Here is an 18021-nt window from a genome sequence, read left to right as displayed (position 1 = left end):
CCGCTGCGGTCACTTTTAAAATGGCCGTCGATCAGTGAAGTTGTATACACTTTTTTCGTGTTCCGTGTTTTTCGCTTAATTTGATCGTTTATTTAAATGTTTTTATGAATTTTGGTGAGTTGAAAAGCTGATCGAATGCAGCCTGCTGGCAAAGGATTCGATCGAAAAGGATTTTGTGCAAAGCTCGAGTGCCCGAAACAGTGTTTTCTATCCCCCAAGACAACCCCCGCATAGCGTCTCTCACCTCCAGGCAACAACAACACACCCAAAAGAGACGCACTGGAAGCATAAAAAGCAACAAACAGGTTTTCATTGTGTACAGACGTGTGTTGCTCTGCCCTCTCGCTCTCGCCCCCTTAATTTATGCGCATGCAGCAGCAGCAGCAGAAACAACAAAACCAACAACATGTATAAAGCAACATAAGAAACAAGTAATACAAGAAAATAAATCATTGAGTGTGAGTGTGTGTGCGTGCATGTTGGCTGTAAACAGCAGCCAAAGTGGTAAAGTTAAGTTGAGTCGAATCGAGTCGAGTCGAAAAGAGAAGCGGATAATAAGTGGCAAAAGAAGCTGAAGCAAAAGAGTTAGCCAGCTTAGAAGTGACGCGTAGCTACAGGTGAATATATCGGACTTGTTTTTCATGCGCGAGACAGGCGGTGGTCGCTGTTCGCTGGTCGGTGGAACAGTAAAACGGGTTTATGGTTCTGATGTCCAAAAAGAAATAGAATCGAATCGATTAGCAGCCTAATCAATTTACCACTGAGCTGCAACGGTAAACGGCAAATGGAAGTTGCATTTACATACAGACGTATGCACAAGTTCCAGCCCGTGTTCCCAATTTCCAAAGTGCGTTTTCCCCCCCTTATTTCAAGTGGCCAAAACTGGAACGCGTCCCACTTAACCCCACTGCGGTGCAGACCGTCCAAATTGACCCTCGTAAACAACTCCCACATTTGCGGCCTCTGTGTTTTGTGAATGAAAACTTAAAAAGGAAAAACTAAAAACTTGTCGCGCCATAATTACGCCTCTCCAAAAAATCAAACAAAAAAAAATGGGCTGAATCATCTAAATATCTAGTAAACTGGTTCGTCTGCATGATTCACCGAACATCGGAAGTCCGGTGATAAACCTATCCTACAGACCATGTCTGTTCCGTTTTTTTTTTTATTTGATAAGTGGAAAATAAGAAAAACAGAACAGAGCAATGAACCTCCGCCGATAGCGGTTTAACAAAAGAAAACAGACTCCACAATTGATAATTATTCATTAAAAAAAATATATACACACTACATGCAGAGTGTCATTACATCAGATCAGAGTCCAAGCTCCACCAAAGCTGGCAGCCAGTCGGGCTCCAAAAGGCAACATCCACTACACGCCACTCGAATCCACCTGTTGCCACTTCGTTCGGCTTAATGTAAACGCCCACGGACACAAACGGGTTGTACAGTGGGCATTCTTCGAGTAAGAAAAACAATTTAGAATCCCCAAGTGGGTTTCATACAAACAAAGGAAGTCTTTTTACTACGTTTTCTTAAGAAATTCTTTCGGAAGGCGACATATCACAAGATAGATAGATAGATCACTAAAAAACCTGCTAAATTTAATGTATGTAATGCAATTTCAACTGCTCATTACCTAAACGGTGAAGCTAAATGCCTTAAAATCAGTTCAACCCTGCTTGGGAAAACTGATTTGCTCGAAAAACTGCTTTCCCACGTCCTGCTAAATGATACAACCTATCAGAAAATATAATTGGGATATCAAGACTCATACATTTAAGTAATTGAAATGTAGTTAAGATGGTCTTTAAGTAAATGATTATTAAACGTATAAGGAACTTTCATAAACCCCTGATCACTTTGTAATTGGACATTATCTGACAAAAGTGTTTTATTACGGGCTGTAATTCAACTCAGCGGGGCTTCACTGTCTCATACGTTTTCTACCGTGGGCGGACGATTGTAAGCGGTACATATCTAATAACTACACGCTAAAATCAATTTTGTATTGATCACGTCTGTAGCCAGGAACCCTGCCAGTTCTTAGATGTTTACTCTCTCACTCGGAAAAAAACGTATCTCGATTTAACACGTTTTTGTCGGGCTTCCCACACGCAGGAAAAAACAAAAAAGATGAGGTAGAAAAAGGGAGCGGCAACAAGTGTCAAACGTGACATACTTTTCACCCTTATCTTGATGAGGCTGTTATCTCGCAACTCTTCGAAACCCATGCTTATCAGCGGGTAGGTGGTAGTCGGGCGTGCCACCCAACTATCCCAAAAATAGTGGCACACATTCGTAACTTGATCTCGAATGTGAGCTCATTAATTTAGCGCCAGACGGTCAGTTTTTTGTGGAACTGGCATAATTGTATCTGTATTTTTATGGGCTGCCAGAAGCGGAACGGACTTCCTGGCATTGAACCCAAGTGTGTGGCTTTGTGAAATATGAGAACGCCACTAAAAAAAAATGAATGAAAACTTACGAAAACGCCGGTTCCAAGTGTGGTCACCTCGATAAGCGAAATACCCTATGTAGCAATAATATTTAAGGTCAAGAATAGATATAGGTACGACTAAGACCTTTCTAACTACAGCAGAGAGTAGAACCAAGTTGCTGAGATCTAGGTGCTCCAGAAAAGGTGTTAATTAGCTGTCTTTATTCCTAGATGACTGATTATTTCTGTAAGTGGCTCCACTGGGCTAAAAGAAGAAGTACCCCAAGTGGCGGTCGGTACCATTCGCTGATTTCTCCGCTCACTAAGCCGCAAAACGGAGTGATAAATTGTGCCGCTGAAGAGGGTATTCAAATGTAATTTATATTATTTATTATGCACTTTTATGGCATTTCTCATACGTGGGTTCTTGAGGCCAACCCCCATCATTTGAGGGCATTAAAGCGGCCAAGAAGATGGGCCGCAGGTCACTTGACCTGTGACTTAAAACTCTGGCGGCTGAGCCGTGAAAAAACCTTCGCTTAGGTAAATGAAAGACGAACACGATACGATGATACGATGCAGACCACCACCACGAATCAACCGAATTCATTGAGCGAAACACTACAACAACTACTTGTTGCCACCGACCTTCAATTGGCCAATAAAGCCATTTATCGGAGATCCCAGCCAAACCGATCCGAATCGTCGGTAGGTAAAAGTTGTCCATGTGTAACCCACCGACTTTTTGGGTGCGTGAGAAACTATAACATTCGAGTGTGCGTCTTGAGAAAAAAAAAAACCGAAAACCAACTGAAAACCTGAAAACACGCATGGAAATTACGTGTGTGTGTGAATGAGGAAAACACACCTATGTATCTGCTCGAATGTCCGGTGTTCGCCGCGGGGAAAAATATGGAAAAGTAGTCAGTTGTAGAGCGACAGCGGCACGTCCTGAAAATCGTAGTTCAGCGCTGATTAGGAGGGAAATTGGCGGAAAATACCGCACGTGATTCCCAACAAAGGCAGGAAAACCAGGCTGGCGGCATGAGTCATGCTCGGAAAACACGACATGTCGTCAGCCAGGACGCGGAATATTGCTTGGGATTGGGAATCATACAGTAAGGCTTCCCTCAATTTCAATTTTCGAACGACTAAAGCCAAAATGGCGCCGAATTTTTTGTACATTAAATAATAAAAAAATTAAAAATAAATTAACGAATTTAATGAGTAAGTCGAGTGGAACTTAAAAATATCCTTTATTCATAAGAAATAAATCATCCTAAACGCCCAAAAAAAAATTCTGTGTGATTAAAAACATTTTAGAAGCCAAGTTTTGTAGGTTCCAAATTTAAGGGAGTCCAAGGCGCGAGAAGCAGAAGTTAAGTGTCCATGAAGATGGGAAGATAAACACTTTTCACCCTGGGTTTTTCCGACGCCCTGCAGAATGTGTTCTACATAGGGAGGATTGGCTGTAGCAGACAGGCAGACTGAGAGGGATATCGAAGGAGGTGGAGCGAGAGGGACAGCAGCAAGTGGTGCTCAAACTGCTCGCCAGTGGCTCTCAAAGCGTGGGCGGTTGCCTTACGTTGTTTGCTTTTTCGCATTTCATGCTCATTTCGGTGTTCAGTGCTCATTGAGTCTAGCCCACGTTCGGTTCGCGGTCCGCTGCTCAAACTCATGATAGTAAAAAAATAAAACAACAAATAACGAAAACAGCCGAAAAGACAAGACACAAAACACAAGTAAGCCGGAAAGAAACTGGCGAGAAGAAAGTGTGCAGAATTCACCAGTAGCCGTTATATAAGTGGATTTAATTATCTGATTCGGTAATAAAAGCAGATTCAAGACAAAGGGGAAACCCAAATGATAAACAAACAAATTTATGGCGGACATAAACAAAATTTTTATGCGTTTCAAATCAAACACGATTGCTGTCTACGTGCTCTTTGGCCAACTTACATACTGTGTTTCGGTTTGATTAGTCAAAAGTTCACTGATTATGCGCCCGCTCGATAAATGATATTGCACTCGTCGCGGCTCACTGAAAAAATTCTAATAATTTTCTAACACACCTTTTGCCATCGTTTTTTTTCAATTGCAGGTTTTGCATTTTCCCTTTTGCCACCAGCAGCTAATTGCATTAAAATAAAACCAAAAAGTTGTTCTGCTGGGCGTAAATCATTGGGTCGTTGTCGCTGACACTCGAATACTTATAGCCAGATGCTGAAGCAGCAGCAGCAGCAGCAGCAGCGACAATAACACCAGTAATCAGCACAACTATCGGCGACAATGGCAGACATCGGACATCAGAATGCGAGGCGTCAGTGATTAAAAGCAGTCGGAGAGGCCAGCCAGCCAGCCATCCAACCAGCCAGCCAGCCAGGCAGCCCCATTGGCACCACGAGCAAAAAGCAGCTGAATCATCGGAACTCGGAGGAGCAGTGGAGTACTAGTTTCGCGCATCTACTACAAGCCAGCAGAATGAGCTCCAAGAGCAGACCTTCATCGGCGGCGATGCTAATTAATGCGATACCCATGATACTGCTGATCACCTTATCCGGCCTGACGATCGTTGCAGGTTGGATGCCCGACGTGCGGCCTGATTTGCAAACAAGTATGTTGCAGTTGGAAGTCTCCTTCTCCAATCTAACTTCATAACTATTTGTTTATTTGTGTCATTTGTTTGGGCTTTTGCTTTCCGCTCTTGTTGCTGCTGGTTTATCAATGGCAAAAGCGAGGCTGTGTAAGCTAAGCTCTGATTTTCCAAGCTACTTATGCTTATCAGGCGGAATTTTCGCAATGCCAGCAGCAACAAGCACTAGCATTTCCTCTGAATCGCGTTAAACAGAAATTTAAATGAAATTGTGCAACATCTCAAAAACAAAACACGAGTAAAAGCACAAGTTATATAATCGCAGCAGTCAATAACATTTCATTTTGCTTCTTTCTCTCTTTGCAGAACAAGACAAAGTCCTAGCCCATTTTATAGGCAACTCGACGGACTATTTCAAGATTTTGGACCACAACGATGAGTTTGTTCTAGTTGGTGCCAAGTGAGTGGATTTCTTTTACATTCTTTTACGATCGCTTTGATTTCTGGCAAACAATAAAAAAGTTCCCGCTACCGAGCGAGCTACCTGTGCGCAAATAAACTTGGCACGAACACGTTTAAATATTTATAAAAACACAATTATACAGCGTTCGATTCGCGGAATAATTAGCTCGCCATTTGGCATTACTCTATACTCTACCGATTTATTGGATGCTTGGATTGGTATTCGTTTTTCATTAGTGGCAAGTGCAAATCTAGCATTTCTCATTCCCTTTCCGGGAAGTCGAAGTGATTTGGCATTGGCGAGATACAAAGGTCTGGAATAAATAACACTTGCTCAGCTTCATCCATATAATTATATTGCTCATGAGCAGAGTTAAGTCAGAAGGCATTTTTATTTATCACGTTTCAATGAAGTGTATACATTGATAAATTGAAAATTATTAAATGCATAGTTATTTCGATATTATACTTTTTATAATTACACATAGACTTCATTTACATGAGAGCCACGCAAACTACCATTTGAGTGACTAATGGTCAGCTATCGGCGATCTGAAATGGACCGACAAATGCAAACCAGCTTTCGATCTATCATATTTTTCATGCGCCCCAGACTTGCTGGTGCCATAAAGAACATAGCAACAAATTAGCAGCAACAATAATTAGCCACTTAAAAAGCTGAATTATACAATTGTGTACAAGTTCTAATTATTTGCACACAGGCAACCTTGGGATATGATTGTCGGCGGGGCGTAAAAACAGATGCGGTCAAAATAATAGCAGTGTGGTCTTGAAAAAGCTCTAATGCAGAGTAAAGAAATAATAAAGAAAACCCTGGGCTGTCGCTAATGAAAAAACACGTTGTTTATTAATTGTAAAACTTGCTAACAAGCTTTTAATTACTAAAATAAAATGAAATGTCGAAAAATCGTTGCTTAAGGCTAAGGCTGTATTTACAAATGTATTTAAGCCAAAGAAAGTAGTATTGATTGTTTAAAATATTAAGTTATCAATAGTTCTTATTAAAAACTATAACTTTAACCGTCACTGTTCAGTCAAACATTTGTATGCTCCTGGCACGAAGCTCTCAACTCACGGGTTTTTTGTCGTTTATTTTTGGTCACCGTACTTGGCTGGCTTCCATTCCATTCCACATTCTGGGCAGGCACACGCCATCGGCGAATTAATTCCCGCATTTGCTAATTCAATTGTTCTCTATCTCGATTTGCAGGGACGTCATCTACAATGTGAGCCTAAATGGCCTGAAGGAGATTGCGCGTCTGGAGTGGCACAGCACGGATGCCGACCAGGAGATGTGTGCGCTTAAGGGGAAGCGCGAGTGGGACTGCCATAACTACCTTCGCGTCTATGCACTGCGTCCCAATGGCGAGGTGCTGCTCTGCGGCACCAATTCGTATAAGCCGCGCTGTCGTCACTACACGCCGGTGGAAGTGTCATCCGAGGAGGCCGGCTCTGCTGGTCACGCCCACGCCATGCGCTACGAAGTTAGCCGGGATGTGGAGGCCCAGGGCCTGTGCCCCTACAGCCCCGCCCACAACAGCACGTACGCCTTCGCCGACGGGCACTTGTACAGCGCCACCGTGGCGGACTTTTCGGGCGGAGATCCCCTCATCTACAGGGAGAACCTGCGTACCGAACAATATGATCTCAAGCAACTCAACCAACCGGACTTTGTTGGCGCCATCGAGCGCAACGGTTACGTGCTGTTCTTCTTCCGCGAACTCTCAATGGAAGTCATGAACTTTGGCAAGGCCGTCTATTCGCGCGTCGCCAGGGTTTGCAAGAACGATAGAGGTGGTCCCTACAGCCACGGCAAGAGTTGGACTTCTTTTCTGAAGGCGCGACTCAACTGCTCGGTGCCCGGCGAGTTTCCCTTCTATTTTGACGAAATCCGTAAGTTTTAATATACGTTTTGAATATTCTTTACAAAAATTATAATCTCAATTGTTACAAACTCCATTACAGAGGCCATTAGTCCGATTGTGGAGAGCGGATCCAAGTCACTGATTTATGCTGTCTTCACCACCTCTGTGAATGCCATTCCCGGCTCGGCCGTATGCGCCTTTAATGTAGATGATATACTGGCCGCCTTTGATGGAGAGTTCAAGTCGCAGAAGGATTCACAGTCCCATTGGCTGCCAGTGGAGCGTGAGCAAGTGCCGAAACCACGTCCAGGACAGTGCGTAGAGGACTCTAGAACTCTGACCAGCATCGCGGTTAATTTCATTAAGAACCATCCGTTGATGGAGGAGGCTGTGCCGGCAGTGCACGGTCGTCCGCTACTGACCAAGGTGAATCTGCACCACCGACTCACTGCGATCGCAGTGCATCCGCAGGTAAAGTCCCTAAGTGGAGCTTACTACGATGTTATATACAGTGGCACCGACGACGGCAAGGTGACCAAGTTCATCAATATACTGAGCACTCACCCGAACTCAACTGTTGATCGCCTGAAGACAGTGGTTATATCAGAGATGCAGGTCCTTCCACTTGGAACGCCCATTAGGGAGTTGGTGATCTCCACGTCGAAGAACTCGTTGGTTGTGGTTAGCGATGGCAGCTTGGTTAGCGTGCCCCTGCACCATTGCTCTCACATTGTCGACTGTCTGGGCTGCCTAAGTCTCCAGGATCCCATTTGCGCCTGGGACCTACAGACACACGAATGCAAGAACCTGGCTACGAGTCAGCATAAGTTCGGAACAAAGACTTATCTGCAAAGCTTGAATAGCACCAAGAAAGCCGCTGCCTCGCAATGTCCCCACATTCCCCGAGATGCACCCGGTGCGGAGACAGTAAGCTTTGTTACCATGGCTCCACCACCAACAGAGGAGCAGAAACTCTTGTACTCCAATGTGGGCTCGTCGCAGGGCAATCAGCCAAGCTTGGATCAACAGCCAACTGGTGGCGATGACTTTGGTTTGAACAAGATCACCCTTACGTCCATGGATCCCGACGATATTATGCCCAATTTGAACGGTTAGTACTAGCACTTATTTTTTTTAGGAATATTGTGGTTTAATAAACGCATTTCCTCGACAGATCCCCAGAAATCTATGGCCAGTGTAGATGAAATCAAAAAGGCCTCAACGCCCAGCTTCATGCTACTTACAACTGTCGTTTTCTTTACCTTCCTCGTGGGTGGCATCGCCGGAATATGCTGTGTGAAGGCTAAGAGCCGCCTGATGGAGGCCCAAATGGATGAAAGTCACCGCAATCATTTCGGCAAGCCAATGTAAGTTTTATCTTGGAAAATAGAATTCCATATTGGTCAATTCTAATTAAATGGTTTCAACAGGCAATTTAAACATCAAAATACTGGCAAAGATATCAATCTGTTAATGGGCTCCAATGCCTACACGACCACACAAAAAACACCTAATCTGGATTTAGAAAAGGATCGCAGTCATGAGTGCAAAAACTCCACGGAACATTTGGAAAAAGAGTTGCCTTGCAAAACGTCAACGCTGACGAAAGTGAAACGCACTTACATCTAGTGGGCTTGCAACGGCAGCCAACTGCAAAATTAGTCGAATTTCTATACTCTAAAACATATTTTCATTGTTTATGTTGCTGTTAGTTATAGTAACCCCCCACCCGATCCGCGAATAATGTAAACGACAGTGTCGGATGCGTTTGAAACGCATCCGAAAGATAGGGAGCAGAAGCTGTTGCGTCTTTTTTACTTAGCTTGTATTGTAATTTAATTTGATGTAAAATTTGCGTAAGCTTAGTTTCTTTGGCAAAATTTAGTTAAATTTATTGACAACGTAGTGTGCGGGCTGCCACAGCCCGGAGATCACCGAAGCATTCCGCATTCCCCTGACGTCGACCTTTGCTGTCCAAAATAGGAGTGCCGGCTCTTGGCTACGCAGCCCGATTGTGTCGCCCCTTATGTGTACCCTTAATGTATAATCTTTAAGTGCAAATATTAGAGCTGTACAAATTTAATCACATATCATGCATACCGAAATCGAACCCGAAGCGGACCAGCCCCAATTATTTCTCGAAATTCAATCGAATATTCAACAAGTATTTTGTTAGACTGAATGATTAATTTTTCTATATGAGTTTGTTTTGTGGCGAACTAACAGAATGCGACATAGACTTTAAAGCTCTATGCTTTGTGGCTAACAAAAGCGTAAAATTGTATCTAACATAAGCTCAATAAGGAATTGAACATAGAATGTAATTAAAAGTACGAACTAGGCTAAGGAACGAAGATAACTTCTATGAGGCTGTTTGATAAGAACTGACACCGCAGCCCCCACATCATCATGATGGAAATACGCACAAGAAAGCGAAAATAAATGAACACTGCAACAACAGCAAGCCTTATAAATAGTATAAAATCGTGTCGAATCTAGGCCTTAACGCTAAACTTGTAAGCTTTGCATGGAAATAGTGAGCTTCGTTGGCAATGAACGTAAATCCGCATTTTAATAATTTTATGTTTAACTTCTAAGCTGTTGTCCGTCCCACTAAAGAAGTTGCATAAATACAATGTACAATGGCAATTTTATTTTTAAAACGTGTAAAATGCAATTTTCATCGTAATTAATATATTTTTATACGTATATGTACTCCTAATGTCTAAATCTTAACATAAGAAAGTCTTGAAAATTGAAAATCCCGAAAAAAGCTATATATAAAATATTTTTAAATCTTACAAAAAAAAACGTAATGTAATGATAAATTTCTCATATTGTGATAGATTTTATTGAAATTTTAGAAAGATGAAATGATATGCCTTTTGGTTGAAAAACAATGATATATATGACGAAAGAGTCTGATTGCAAGCATGATAATATTGTGTAGGAAAGGGTCTTCCGCTCGGAGGATCAAGAACCAGAGAAAACCCATCATGGTGTTTAGTTTTTATTACTGTGTATGTCTTGTAATGTGTATATTGTTGTATACATCCGATAAGCAATTCGTAAATCTAATAAAGTCGTCATTTTTTTCATAACTCGAAGTTGGCTTTTAATTGGTTAAAAAGTCATGTACAAAATCTTTATTTTGTGAATTGGTCTTAAGTTCGGATTTATGAAACATTGGATTTTTACAGCAAATATGGTTTGTTTATATTTATTTAAATCCATAAGTTTTCCAATAAAGACGAGTTTTATAATTTGAATAGTTTACGATAAAGCCTTTCGCGCCGAAAAATGATCGATAACTTCGGATATGGCTCTACAATACATCAGCAGCGTGATTTTCAGAATAAGATTCAACGGTCACACCAGGCATTACACTCTTGGCGTGTTGCACATTTCTCTGTTTAATTAAAGTAAAAAGCCCAATTCACGGTTATATAACAAAATGAACAGCCTGAGGACAGCGACCATGCGATTTGCCGCTCTGGCCAGCTCCAGTGCTGGATCCCTGGGCAAGCGCGATTTCACCCGAAGCCTGTGGCACATGACCAAGAAGCCGGTAACAGCCGGAGGATCCGATCATGTAACCGTGTTGAATCTCCACAAACCCAGCATTAATTGCACGTGCGGCTGCAACGTGCACACCAAATGTAAGTTAACTCACCAAATTCTTACATGGGCGGTCCATGCCGCCGGTTACATAACCTCAAACGTGGGGTGACGAAATGTTGACCAAAACACTGAAAATTAAACGCTTTGTTTATCCCCAGGTGAGAAGGAACTGGTGGAGTTCCTCACGGAGGAGATTGTGGCCGAGCGCAAGGTGCAAAAGGGCAAGACGGTGCCAAGCACCCTGGACGGATTCGCCGTAAAACTGACCGGCGCCGATGTGGAGCTCACCAAGCAGACGGATAAGGAAAAGGTGGTGGTCAGCTTCAATGTGAACCATACGGTGGACAGCGAGGAGGAGCCCGAAATTAACCCCAATGCTGACAAGCCGGATCTCGGTGAAATGAGGAGCAAGCCCCAGTTCGAGGTGGACATCATCAAGGGCAACTCTACACTGTCCTTTACCTGCAGCTTCCTTCAAGGCGAAGCTCAGGAGGGCGAGTACAGTGAGTACTTTAACAGAAATCCTTTTGATTCACTGATAACACCGCGCTTACCTTTCAGACGATGTCTTCTCCATTGATGAAATGGCCATCTTCGAGGGCGAGTGGAACGATAAGGTCTACGCTGTCGCAGGCGACGTGCTTGACGGTTACTTGTACGACTTGCTAATCAACTTGCTGGAGGAGAAGGGCATCAGTCAGGAGTTTGCGGAGAAACTGTCGGACCTAGCCACTGCCCATGAGCACACTTCCTACATTGGTCTTCTGGAAAAGCTCTCCAAATTCACTGCCGGTGGCAAGTGAATGTTCGTCCCACCTAATCTTAAAGCATAAAGTTGTGTAGGTTTTTAAGTTTCTATTGTCTGCTGTCGCAGTTTCATCACTAAAAACAGTTTTTATTAGTTGTGTTTTTGGTTTAACTGTGACAGTGAAACTTAGTTTTTAAGCCAGAAAACATTTATACATGTTTCAGATAAAACTAGAAACGGTTGCCAATAATTTACCCACTTCGGCATCAGCTTCGCTTTGGTTTTTAACAAATACATCGTTAATTCCCTAGTTTTCGTTTTGGTTATTTTCGTTCTGTAGTTGCATCGATTTTTCGTAAAGATTTTCCTGTGGTTAGTTTCCTGATCATTTAGAACTGCCGTTAATATGGCATGCACGTAGTCACACGGCCGAGGTCCCTCCACCCTTCGTAGGGGACGCAGAAGACGAGAGCGAGGAGCACAAGGATTGGCAGCAGTTGCATCTTGATTATTTGCAAGTTAACTTTAGATTGTGCGGCTGAAGCTTTGGATGCTCCTTTTTATAGGTGAAATGGCCTCACCTTATCATTGAATCAGTGACTTTAGTGGGAAAGTACTCTGATCTGCTTGCTCCATTAATTTACGACCTATATGAATTGGGTTTCAATAAGCAAGATTATCAGCGTAAAGACCGAAAATGTCATACCGTCATTAAGATGGATTTAATATATTTCGTTGTACGACCAATAATGTGAACTGCGACATCTTAAAGACGGATGTTGTCTGAATATAACAATTTTTATAGTTCGCTTTTTGAACTTAATTATAAAACATTCACTAAATAATTTACATAAGTTATAGCTCTACTGATACGAGTCATGGAACTAAACCAAAGCTGCTTCTGGTACGTGGTAAACCTAGGCTGTTCCTCCACTCTGGTGCCGGCGCTGTTTACCGGTGAGGTCATTGTGTCCCGGGTTCTGGCCCACTGTGGATTCAAGGCCGTTGCCAGGATGCTGGAGCTGCGTAACGGGTCAACTTTTGGTCTTGGGGTGCGTCTTTCCGCCGGAACTGCTCGCATTGTCGTACTCCGAGCCGGTGCAGTACTCAGATCCGACCTCCCGCAGCTCGATTTTTTGCTCCCTCATGGCGCGCTAAAGGTCAAAGGTTGGGTCAACCAGCTGGATGATGAAACTTTAAACTTGGTCTTACCTTGACGCACTCCTGATAGACCCGGAAAATCGGCGCGCAGCCCGAGTCATCCGTCTGGCCCTTAAGGAAGCCTTCCGAGAACCAGCTGTTGAAGCAGGCGTCGTACTGCTTCTTCAGCTCATTGCAATCCTCGCCAATGCTGTTCATTTGTGGAGTGGAGCTCTTTGAGTTTCAGTTATAATTTCTCTATTGAATAATAAGCCGAAAAAATGTGAGAATGGTTTGTGCGAGGGTCATACTAAAGATAAGCTATCAGAGATGTGGGTTACAGCATATCGATATACGCTTCGTTGAAACTGAACGCGCTATCGAAATTTGAATTTTCAATTCTTTAAGAACATCTAATATATTTTAATAAAGGCACACTGCTTATAACGAAATCAGTACACTATGTTTCATGATGATACTATTAACAGTCAAAGTTCTACGAAATGATTCTCTTTACGTGTATTTTGTAGAGTGTGCAGCCAATGAACGCTGGCGAGGATTAGGTTGGCTTTATGGATCAGCTTACGGGGTCAGCTTTTGCCCGCCGGCTGCTGTTTTGCACCAGATTTTTTCGCATTATCCTCCTCTAGCCCGGTCTCGAAGATCGGGTCTATCTCCTGTAAATCGATCTTCTTCTCCTTAATGGCGCGCTGGGGATTACAGGTTGGTCAAACCATTCGAGGTTATTGAGCCGATTAGCTCACCTTGACGCATTCCTGATAAACCCGGAATATCGGAGCACACGCTGAGTCATCCGTTTGACCTTTTAGGAAGCGCTCCGAAAACCAGCCGTTGAAACAGGCATCGTACTGCTGCTTCAGTTCGTTACAATCGTCGCCAACGCTGCTCATTTGTTTACTAGGTATAATATTTTGGTTTTAATTTATAATGCCTATTAGAAAGAGTTCCGAAAAAATGTGACAAAGGTACGTGGAACGGTACTACTGAAGAAAAGGTTTCAGAGATGTGAGAAAAAAAGAGCATATCGATATCCAAAGTTTTGCAAAAAACGAAGCTTGTAATCGAAATTCAAATATTATTCTTAATCTTTCTAAATTTTTAAATCCAAAATGCATGTATAGCCGACTAAAATGATACTCTTGTTCATACATATAAATTTAATACGAGTTGTTGGTAAAAATTTGGTAACTCCCCCTGATAAAAGTCGCTGATTTTCTGTCTCTTGTTTTTAATGTTTTTTTTTCACTTTTGGGTTCATACAAAATGTAGTTATTGGTATTATCATTTAACGTAATGAGCGATTAAACAAATTTTCGTGTGACTTGGCTACAACAATATGCAATGGATACAACGGTTGATAAAAACAGACCTCCGACCCAGTCGAAAACCGAATCGGAGGCCTGAAAGCATGTTACCCAACGTGTTGTCCATGGCCATTCCATTTTAATAGTCGAAGTGCTACAAATTTGATCTGTTTAAGTTTTGCTGATGTTTAAGCTAACGCTCGCTGGAGAGGATGGGCTCAGGTTGCGGCAACGTCTACTCCTCGTCGATGGTTTGGACTTGTTGCTGTTGCTGCTGCTGCCTATCTTGGTTGTTCTTGTGGTGCCCGCGCTGGTTACGGTTGCGGTTGTTGCGATCCCGCCGCTGGCCGAGCCAATTGCCGCCCTGGTTGTTCTGGTTGCGGTTGTAGCCACGGTCACCGCGATTACCCATGTTGCCGCGCTGGAAGAAGTTGCCCTGCTTCATGTCGAACACCTTTTCGTTGACGTCCACCAGATTTGTGACCTTGTCCACGAACTGCATGGCCAGGGCCTGCAGACGCGATGGCTCCGAACGATGCATACCCACTGTTTCGGATGGATCGTCCAGGCTGGCCATGAGCTCCTCGTTGATGATCATCTTACTGATGATGGAGTGCACTTTCGGCACGGGCAGCTCGTACATCTGCGCCAGCGAGGGAATGCTGATCGAGGTGTAGACGTTCGAGTAGGTGAACAGGTAAGTGCGCAGCGATTCCTCCTTGATGAACTTGGTCAACATTTCGCGCACGCGATCGGACTCGTAGAAGAGGTCCCACACTTTCGTGTTCATCTTCTTGTTCACGATGAAGTTGGCGCACGCTTGCCAGTTGCCGCAACGCATCGCCTTGGCAGCAGCCACGACGTGCTCACGCATCGACTCTGGTGGACCCACCAGTGATTGACGCTCCGAGGAACGCAACTGCTGGTAGAAGGTCTTACTGATCATGCGGCGGCGGGCGTCGAATTCATGGGCGGCAATGTAAGGAATTTCGAGCAGCATAGCAGACACCAGATAGACACATTCAAGCAACTCAAGGTTGATGTGCATATGGAATGGCATCTGGCGTTGCTTCTCGATTTTCTCCTGCTCGGCAGATCGCTCGTGCTGGCGCTGAGGCAGCAGTCCTTGAGCGAGCAGCTCCTTTGGCTTGCCGGTGACCATCAAGTCCACCAGACAGTGATGCGCATCCTTGACGTTGCCCTGACGGAAGGCACACAGACCCAGATTGGCCATCATACGGTTGTACAGGATGCGGGTGGCGGGATCGGCGGCATCAATGTTGTCCTGCAGATGAGACATCAGCACCAAATCACGGGCCTGGAACCAGTTGTCGTGCATAGCATGATGATAGATGTGCGCCAGGATGGCCCTCGTACGGATACGATCCGTATCGTCCTTAGCGTAGATGAATTTGCACAGCTTATCCATCACGTCTACGGAGGTGGAGGTAGTGGCTGGCAGCTCACCGCGCTTCTTCTTCAGCACCTCCGGATCGAACTTATAGTAGAGATGTTCGATCTTGCGCAGGTAGATACGACAGCGCTCGTTGTTGGTGCCAGAGCGCTCGAAATACTGCAGCACCAGTTCAATAGTCTTAACCACGTTCACCTCGTCCTTCAGCCGGGACACGTAGTCGTTGGAGTGTGGATCGCATTCCTTCAGCAGCTTAACAAACTCGTCATCCAGACGCTCCACGGCAGCCAGTGGGCATCCCCTCACATAAAACGGCGACGTAGCGTACTCCTCATGCTCCTCGGCCACGCTCTCGCTCATAATAATGTCGGCGTTGGCCAGCAAGAGCTTCATCATGCTCTGCATTACCTCCAGAAGCAGAGCCCAGTGCTCTAGCTTCATGGGCTCGGAAATCTTCTGGTTGTAATCGTAGATAGCCGAAATGATGTTGAAATGAATCTTTACGGAGACGGCGGTTCCCAGGTTGTGCTGATCGGAGATGTCCCTCAGCTCGAAGAGCAGATCGATCTGCAGACGGCGATCGGTGCGCTTCTTGCCGCGAGCCGACATAATTTCCAACAGCTTGGCCAGCACTAGGGGAACATCGATCTCTGCGTCCTTTTCGAACATCTTGGGCTTCTCTACCACATGACCCTTGACCACGGTCTCCCACTCGCCATCCTCATCGTCCTCGGCGCGCTTGCGGATCTTGGTCTTCTGCTCCTTACGCTTGTCCTTCCTCTTGTCGTCGTCCTTTTCCTCCTTTTCGGTAGTACGCTTCAGGAAACGCTCGCGCATGTTCTGGTACTGGTTCTCATCGTCAGAGGACTCGGTCTCCGATTCAGAGTCCGAGTCCCAATCAATGGAGTCATCGGAATCGTCGTCATCGGCGGGCGCAGCCTTTGCAGGCGCGGACTTCACAGCTTTCGGGGCCGCTTCTGTAGGCTTCACTCCGGCGTCGCTGTCATCGCCAGCATCGCCGCCGTCGCTCTCCAGGGCAACCACCTCATCCTCGGCCTCGCTCTCCTGGTCGGGTGCTTCACGGAAACGCGACAGATCGTCCTCGAAGTCCTTGATGTACTTGCGTACCTTCTGGCGCAAAGTGCCCAGCGACTTGGAGTTGTTTTTGGAAAGGTTTTTCCTGCCCTCGCGATCCTCCCACACCTCGTTGATGAAGTCTTCTAGCTCGGCCAGGCAGCGAATGTAAAATCGCGGCGTAATGCCGTTCTCCTCCTTTGAGATGACCGGCAGTGCCTTCTGGTAGGCTCGCGTCAGATCCTCGAAGCTGCTCAGGGTATTGGGAATATCCTTGATCTTCTTGTGGTTGCGAATGGTTTTGATGATGCTGGTGAGGTTCTCGTAACGCTTCTCCTTCGTGGAGCGGACCACGCGCTTGACCTCCTCCTCATCGTCGCTGAATTGCTGTTTGCCACGGAAAGGAATAGATTAGTAATGGATGAGACTCACATCTGGGCGGTACTTACGAAGGCGCTGGCTTTGTTGAAGTTGGTCGCTTGGATCTCCTCCTCGCTGGACTCGGACTCCGATTCGGACCCGTTGGCAAAGAAACGCGACATCTTCGTTGACTTTCTACGCGGCCGTTTGTCTGCGCCTGGAATCACAATTTATTAGTTTCGGGCCACATAAGATTTTGCTTTTGTTGAGGTTATGTTTGAGCGGCCAACATGGCGTTTTGCAAAAATGTATGCCAAATATTTCCGCTTGACATTTGGTTGTTTCATTCGAAGCCTTGGCAGAAATCGGTTCACTGCCTTGTCTTTTCAGTGTTTACTACCACTTGGCGTTTGATATTTCACAATAAACTTACTATTTTACAGCAAAACTAAACGATGTCGAATGCACAAGACATCAAAAAGAGAGACTAGAGATGGGCGATGGTTGCATGTGTTTTCGTTGGCGATATATATTGTCCAAAGTCACGGGGCGGGGCGTTTGATATATGTCTTTATATTAACTGTCATGTTGAGAAATGATTACTCTCTACTAATAATCGAATAGGAAAAAAAATGTAACAAAACATTTGTTTTTGTATGTGGCGGACCAACAGTTACCGAAATCAAACCCATCTCTAAGGAAGTCACTGTTATGACTGAAAGTGAGCGCGTACTCATCGATAACGAAATGCCGGCACTTATCGACTTATATCGATATCAATAAGCCGGTTGGGAGGTACATTTAAAATAAATCCAGTAAATTACATAGCAAATATAACTGAAAAATGAAAGCCAATTAAATAATTATTAAAAATAATGTAAACATTGTAATCTGTGATCAATGCTTACATACATAGATGTTGCATTATTTTGCTGCAACAATTGAAACCGCCAGCAAC

General features: G+C 44.4%; 5 protein-coding genes across 5 annotated transcripts; 2 read left to right on the top strand and 3 right to left on the bottom strand.

Moving 5' to 3' along the window:
* The first annotated feature begins 19 nt into the window (after positions 1-19).
* Positions 20-10482, top strand: LOC117136284 (semaphorin-1A). Its single transcript, XM_033297119.1, has 7 exons — positions 20-114; positions 4542-5054; positions 5400-5493; positions 6727-7409; positions 7482-8492; positions 8556-8748; positions 8812-10482. The coding sequence occupies exons 2-7, from the start codon at positions 4922-4924 to the stop codon at positions 9008-9010; spliced, it is 2313 nt and encodes a 770-aa protein (XP_033153010.1). The 5' UTR covers positions 20-114; positions 4542-4921; the 3' UTR covers positions 9011-10482.
* A 255-nt stretch (positions 10483-10737) lies between these two features.
* Positions 10738-12004, top strand: LOC117136286 (complement component 1 Q subcomponent-binding protein, mitochondrial). Its single transcript, XM_033297121.1, has 3 exons — positions 10738-11040; positions 11161-11505; positions 11564-12004. Exons 1-3 carry the CDS (start codon positions 10836-10838, stop codon positions 11803-11805), a joined length of 792 nt encoding a protein of 263 aa, XP_033153012.1. The 5' UTR covers positions 10738-10835; the 3' UTR covers positions 11806-12004.
* Positions 12005-12533: 529 nt separating this feature from the next.
* On the bottom strand, positions 12534-13130 carry LOC117136289 (TP53-regulated inhibitor of apoptosis 1). Its single transcript, XM_033297125.1, has 2 exons — positions 12963-13130; positions 12534-12904 (listed from the first exon to the last, which is right to left on the bottom strand). The coding sequence occupies exons 1-2, from the start codon at positions 13107-13109 to the stop codon at positions 12785-12787; spliced, it is 267 nt and encodes an 88-aa protein (XP_033153016.1). The 5' UTR covers positions 13110-13130; the 3' UTR covers positions 12534-12784.
* Positions 13131-13454: 324 nt separating this feature from the next.
* On the bottom strand, positions 13455-13920 carry LOC117136290 (TP53-regulated inhibitor of apoptosis 1). The gene is made up of 2 exons (XM_033297126.1): positions 13655-13920; positions 13455-13600 (listed from the first exon to the last, which is right to left on the bottom strand). The coding sequence occupies exons 1-2, from the start codon at positions 13799-13801 to the stop codon at positions 13481-13483; spliced, it is 267 nt and encodes an 88-aa protein (XP_033153017.1). The 5' UTR covers positions 13802-13920; the 3' UTR covers positions 13455-13480.
* A 202-nt stretch (positions 13921-14122) lies between these two features.
* Positions 14123-17604, bottom strand: LOC117136282 (eukaryotic translation initiation factor 3 subunit C). Its single transcript, XM_033297116.1, has 3 exons — positions 17497-17604; positions 17153-17280; positions 14123-17090 (listed from the first exon to the last, which is right to left on the bottom strand). Exons 2-3 carry the CDS (start codon positions 17243-17245, stop codon positions 14451-14453), a joined length of 2733 nt encoding a protein of 910 aa, XP_033153007.1. The 5' UTR covers positions 17246-17280; positions 17497-17604; the 3' UTR covers positions 14123-14450.
* Between the last annotated feature and the right edge of the window lie 417 nt (positions 17605-18021).

The sequence above is a fragment of the Drosophila mauritiana genome, chromosome 2R, assembly GCF_004382145.1.
Source record: "Drosophila mauritiana strain mau12 chromosome 2R, ASM438214v1, whole genome shotgun sequence".
Lineage (NCBI taxonomy): Eukaryota > Metazoa > Arthropoda > Insecta > Diptera > Drosophilidae > Drosophila > Drosophila mauritiana.
Note: the sequence above shows the minus strand (reverse complement) of the source record. Positions and strands in the feature narration are given on the sequence as shown.

Bases quoted from the DNA above. Each gene is read 5' to 3' on its own strand.
- LOC117136282 (XM_033297116.1), bottom strand. From the start codon at position 17,245: ATGTCGCGTTTCTTTGCCAACGGGTCCGAATCGGAGTCCGAGTCCAGC. The intron at 17,091-17,152 runs GTAAGTACCGCC...CGTGGCAAACAG, and splicing joins TCAACAAAGCCAGCGCCTTC to CAATTCAGCGACGATGAGGA.
- LOC117136286 (XM_033297121.1), top strand. From the start codon at position 10,836: ATGAACAGCCTGAGGACAGCGACCATGCGATTTGCCGCTCTGGCCAGC. The intron at 11,041-11,160 runs GTAAGTTAACTC...GTTTATCCCCAG, and splicing joins CTGCAACGTGCACACCAAAT to GTGAGAAGGAACTGGTGGAG. The intron at 11,506-11,563 runs GTGAGTACTTTA...CTTACCTTTCAG, and splicing joins AGCTCAGGAGGGCGAGTACA to ACGATGTCTTCTCCATTGAT.
- LOC117136290 (XM_033297126.1), bottom strand. From the start codon at position 13,801: ATGAGCAGCGTTGGCGACGATTGTAACGAACTGAAGCAGCAGTACGAT. The intron at 13,601-13,654 runs GTGAGCTAATCG...TGTAATCCCCAG, and splicing joins TTTATCAGGAATGCGTCAAG to CGCGCCATTAAGGAGAAGAA.
- LOC117136284 (XM_033297119.1), top strand. From the start codon at position 4,922: ATGAGCTCCAAGAGCAGACCTTCATCGGCGGCGATGCTAATTAATGCG. The intron at 5,494-6,726 runs GTGAGTGGATTT...CTCGATTTGCAG, and splicing joins TTTGTTCTAGTTGGTGCCAA to GGACGTCATCTACAATGTGA. The intron at 8,493-8,555 runs GTTAGTACTAGC...TTTCCTCGACAG, and splicing joins TATTATGCCCAATTTGAACG to ATCCCCAGAAATCTATGGCC.
- LOC117136289 (XM_033297125.1), bottom strand. From the start codon at position 13,109: ATGAACAGCATTGGCGAGGATTGCAATGAGCTGAAGAAGCAGTACGAC. The intron at 12,905-12,962 runs GTAAGACCAAGT...TTTGACCTTTAG, and splicing joins TCTATCAGGAGTGCGTCAAG to CGCGCCATGAGGGAGCAAAA.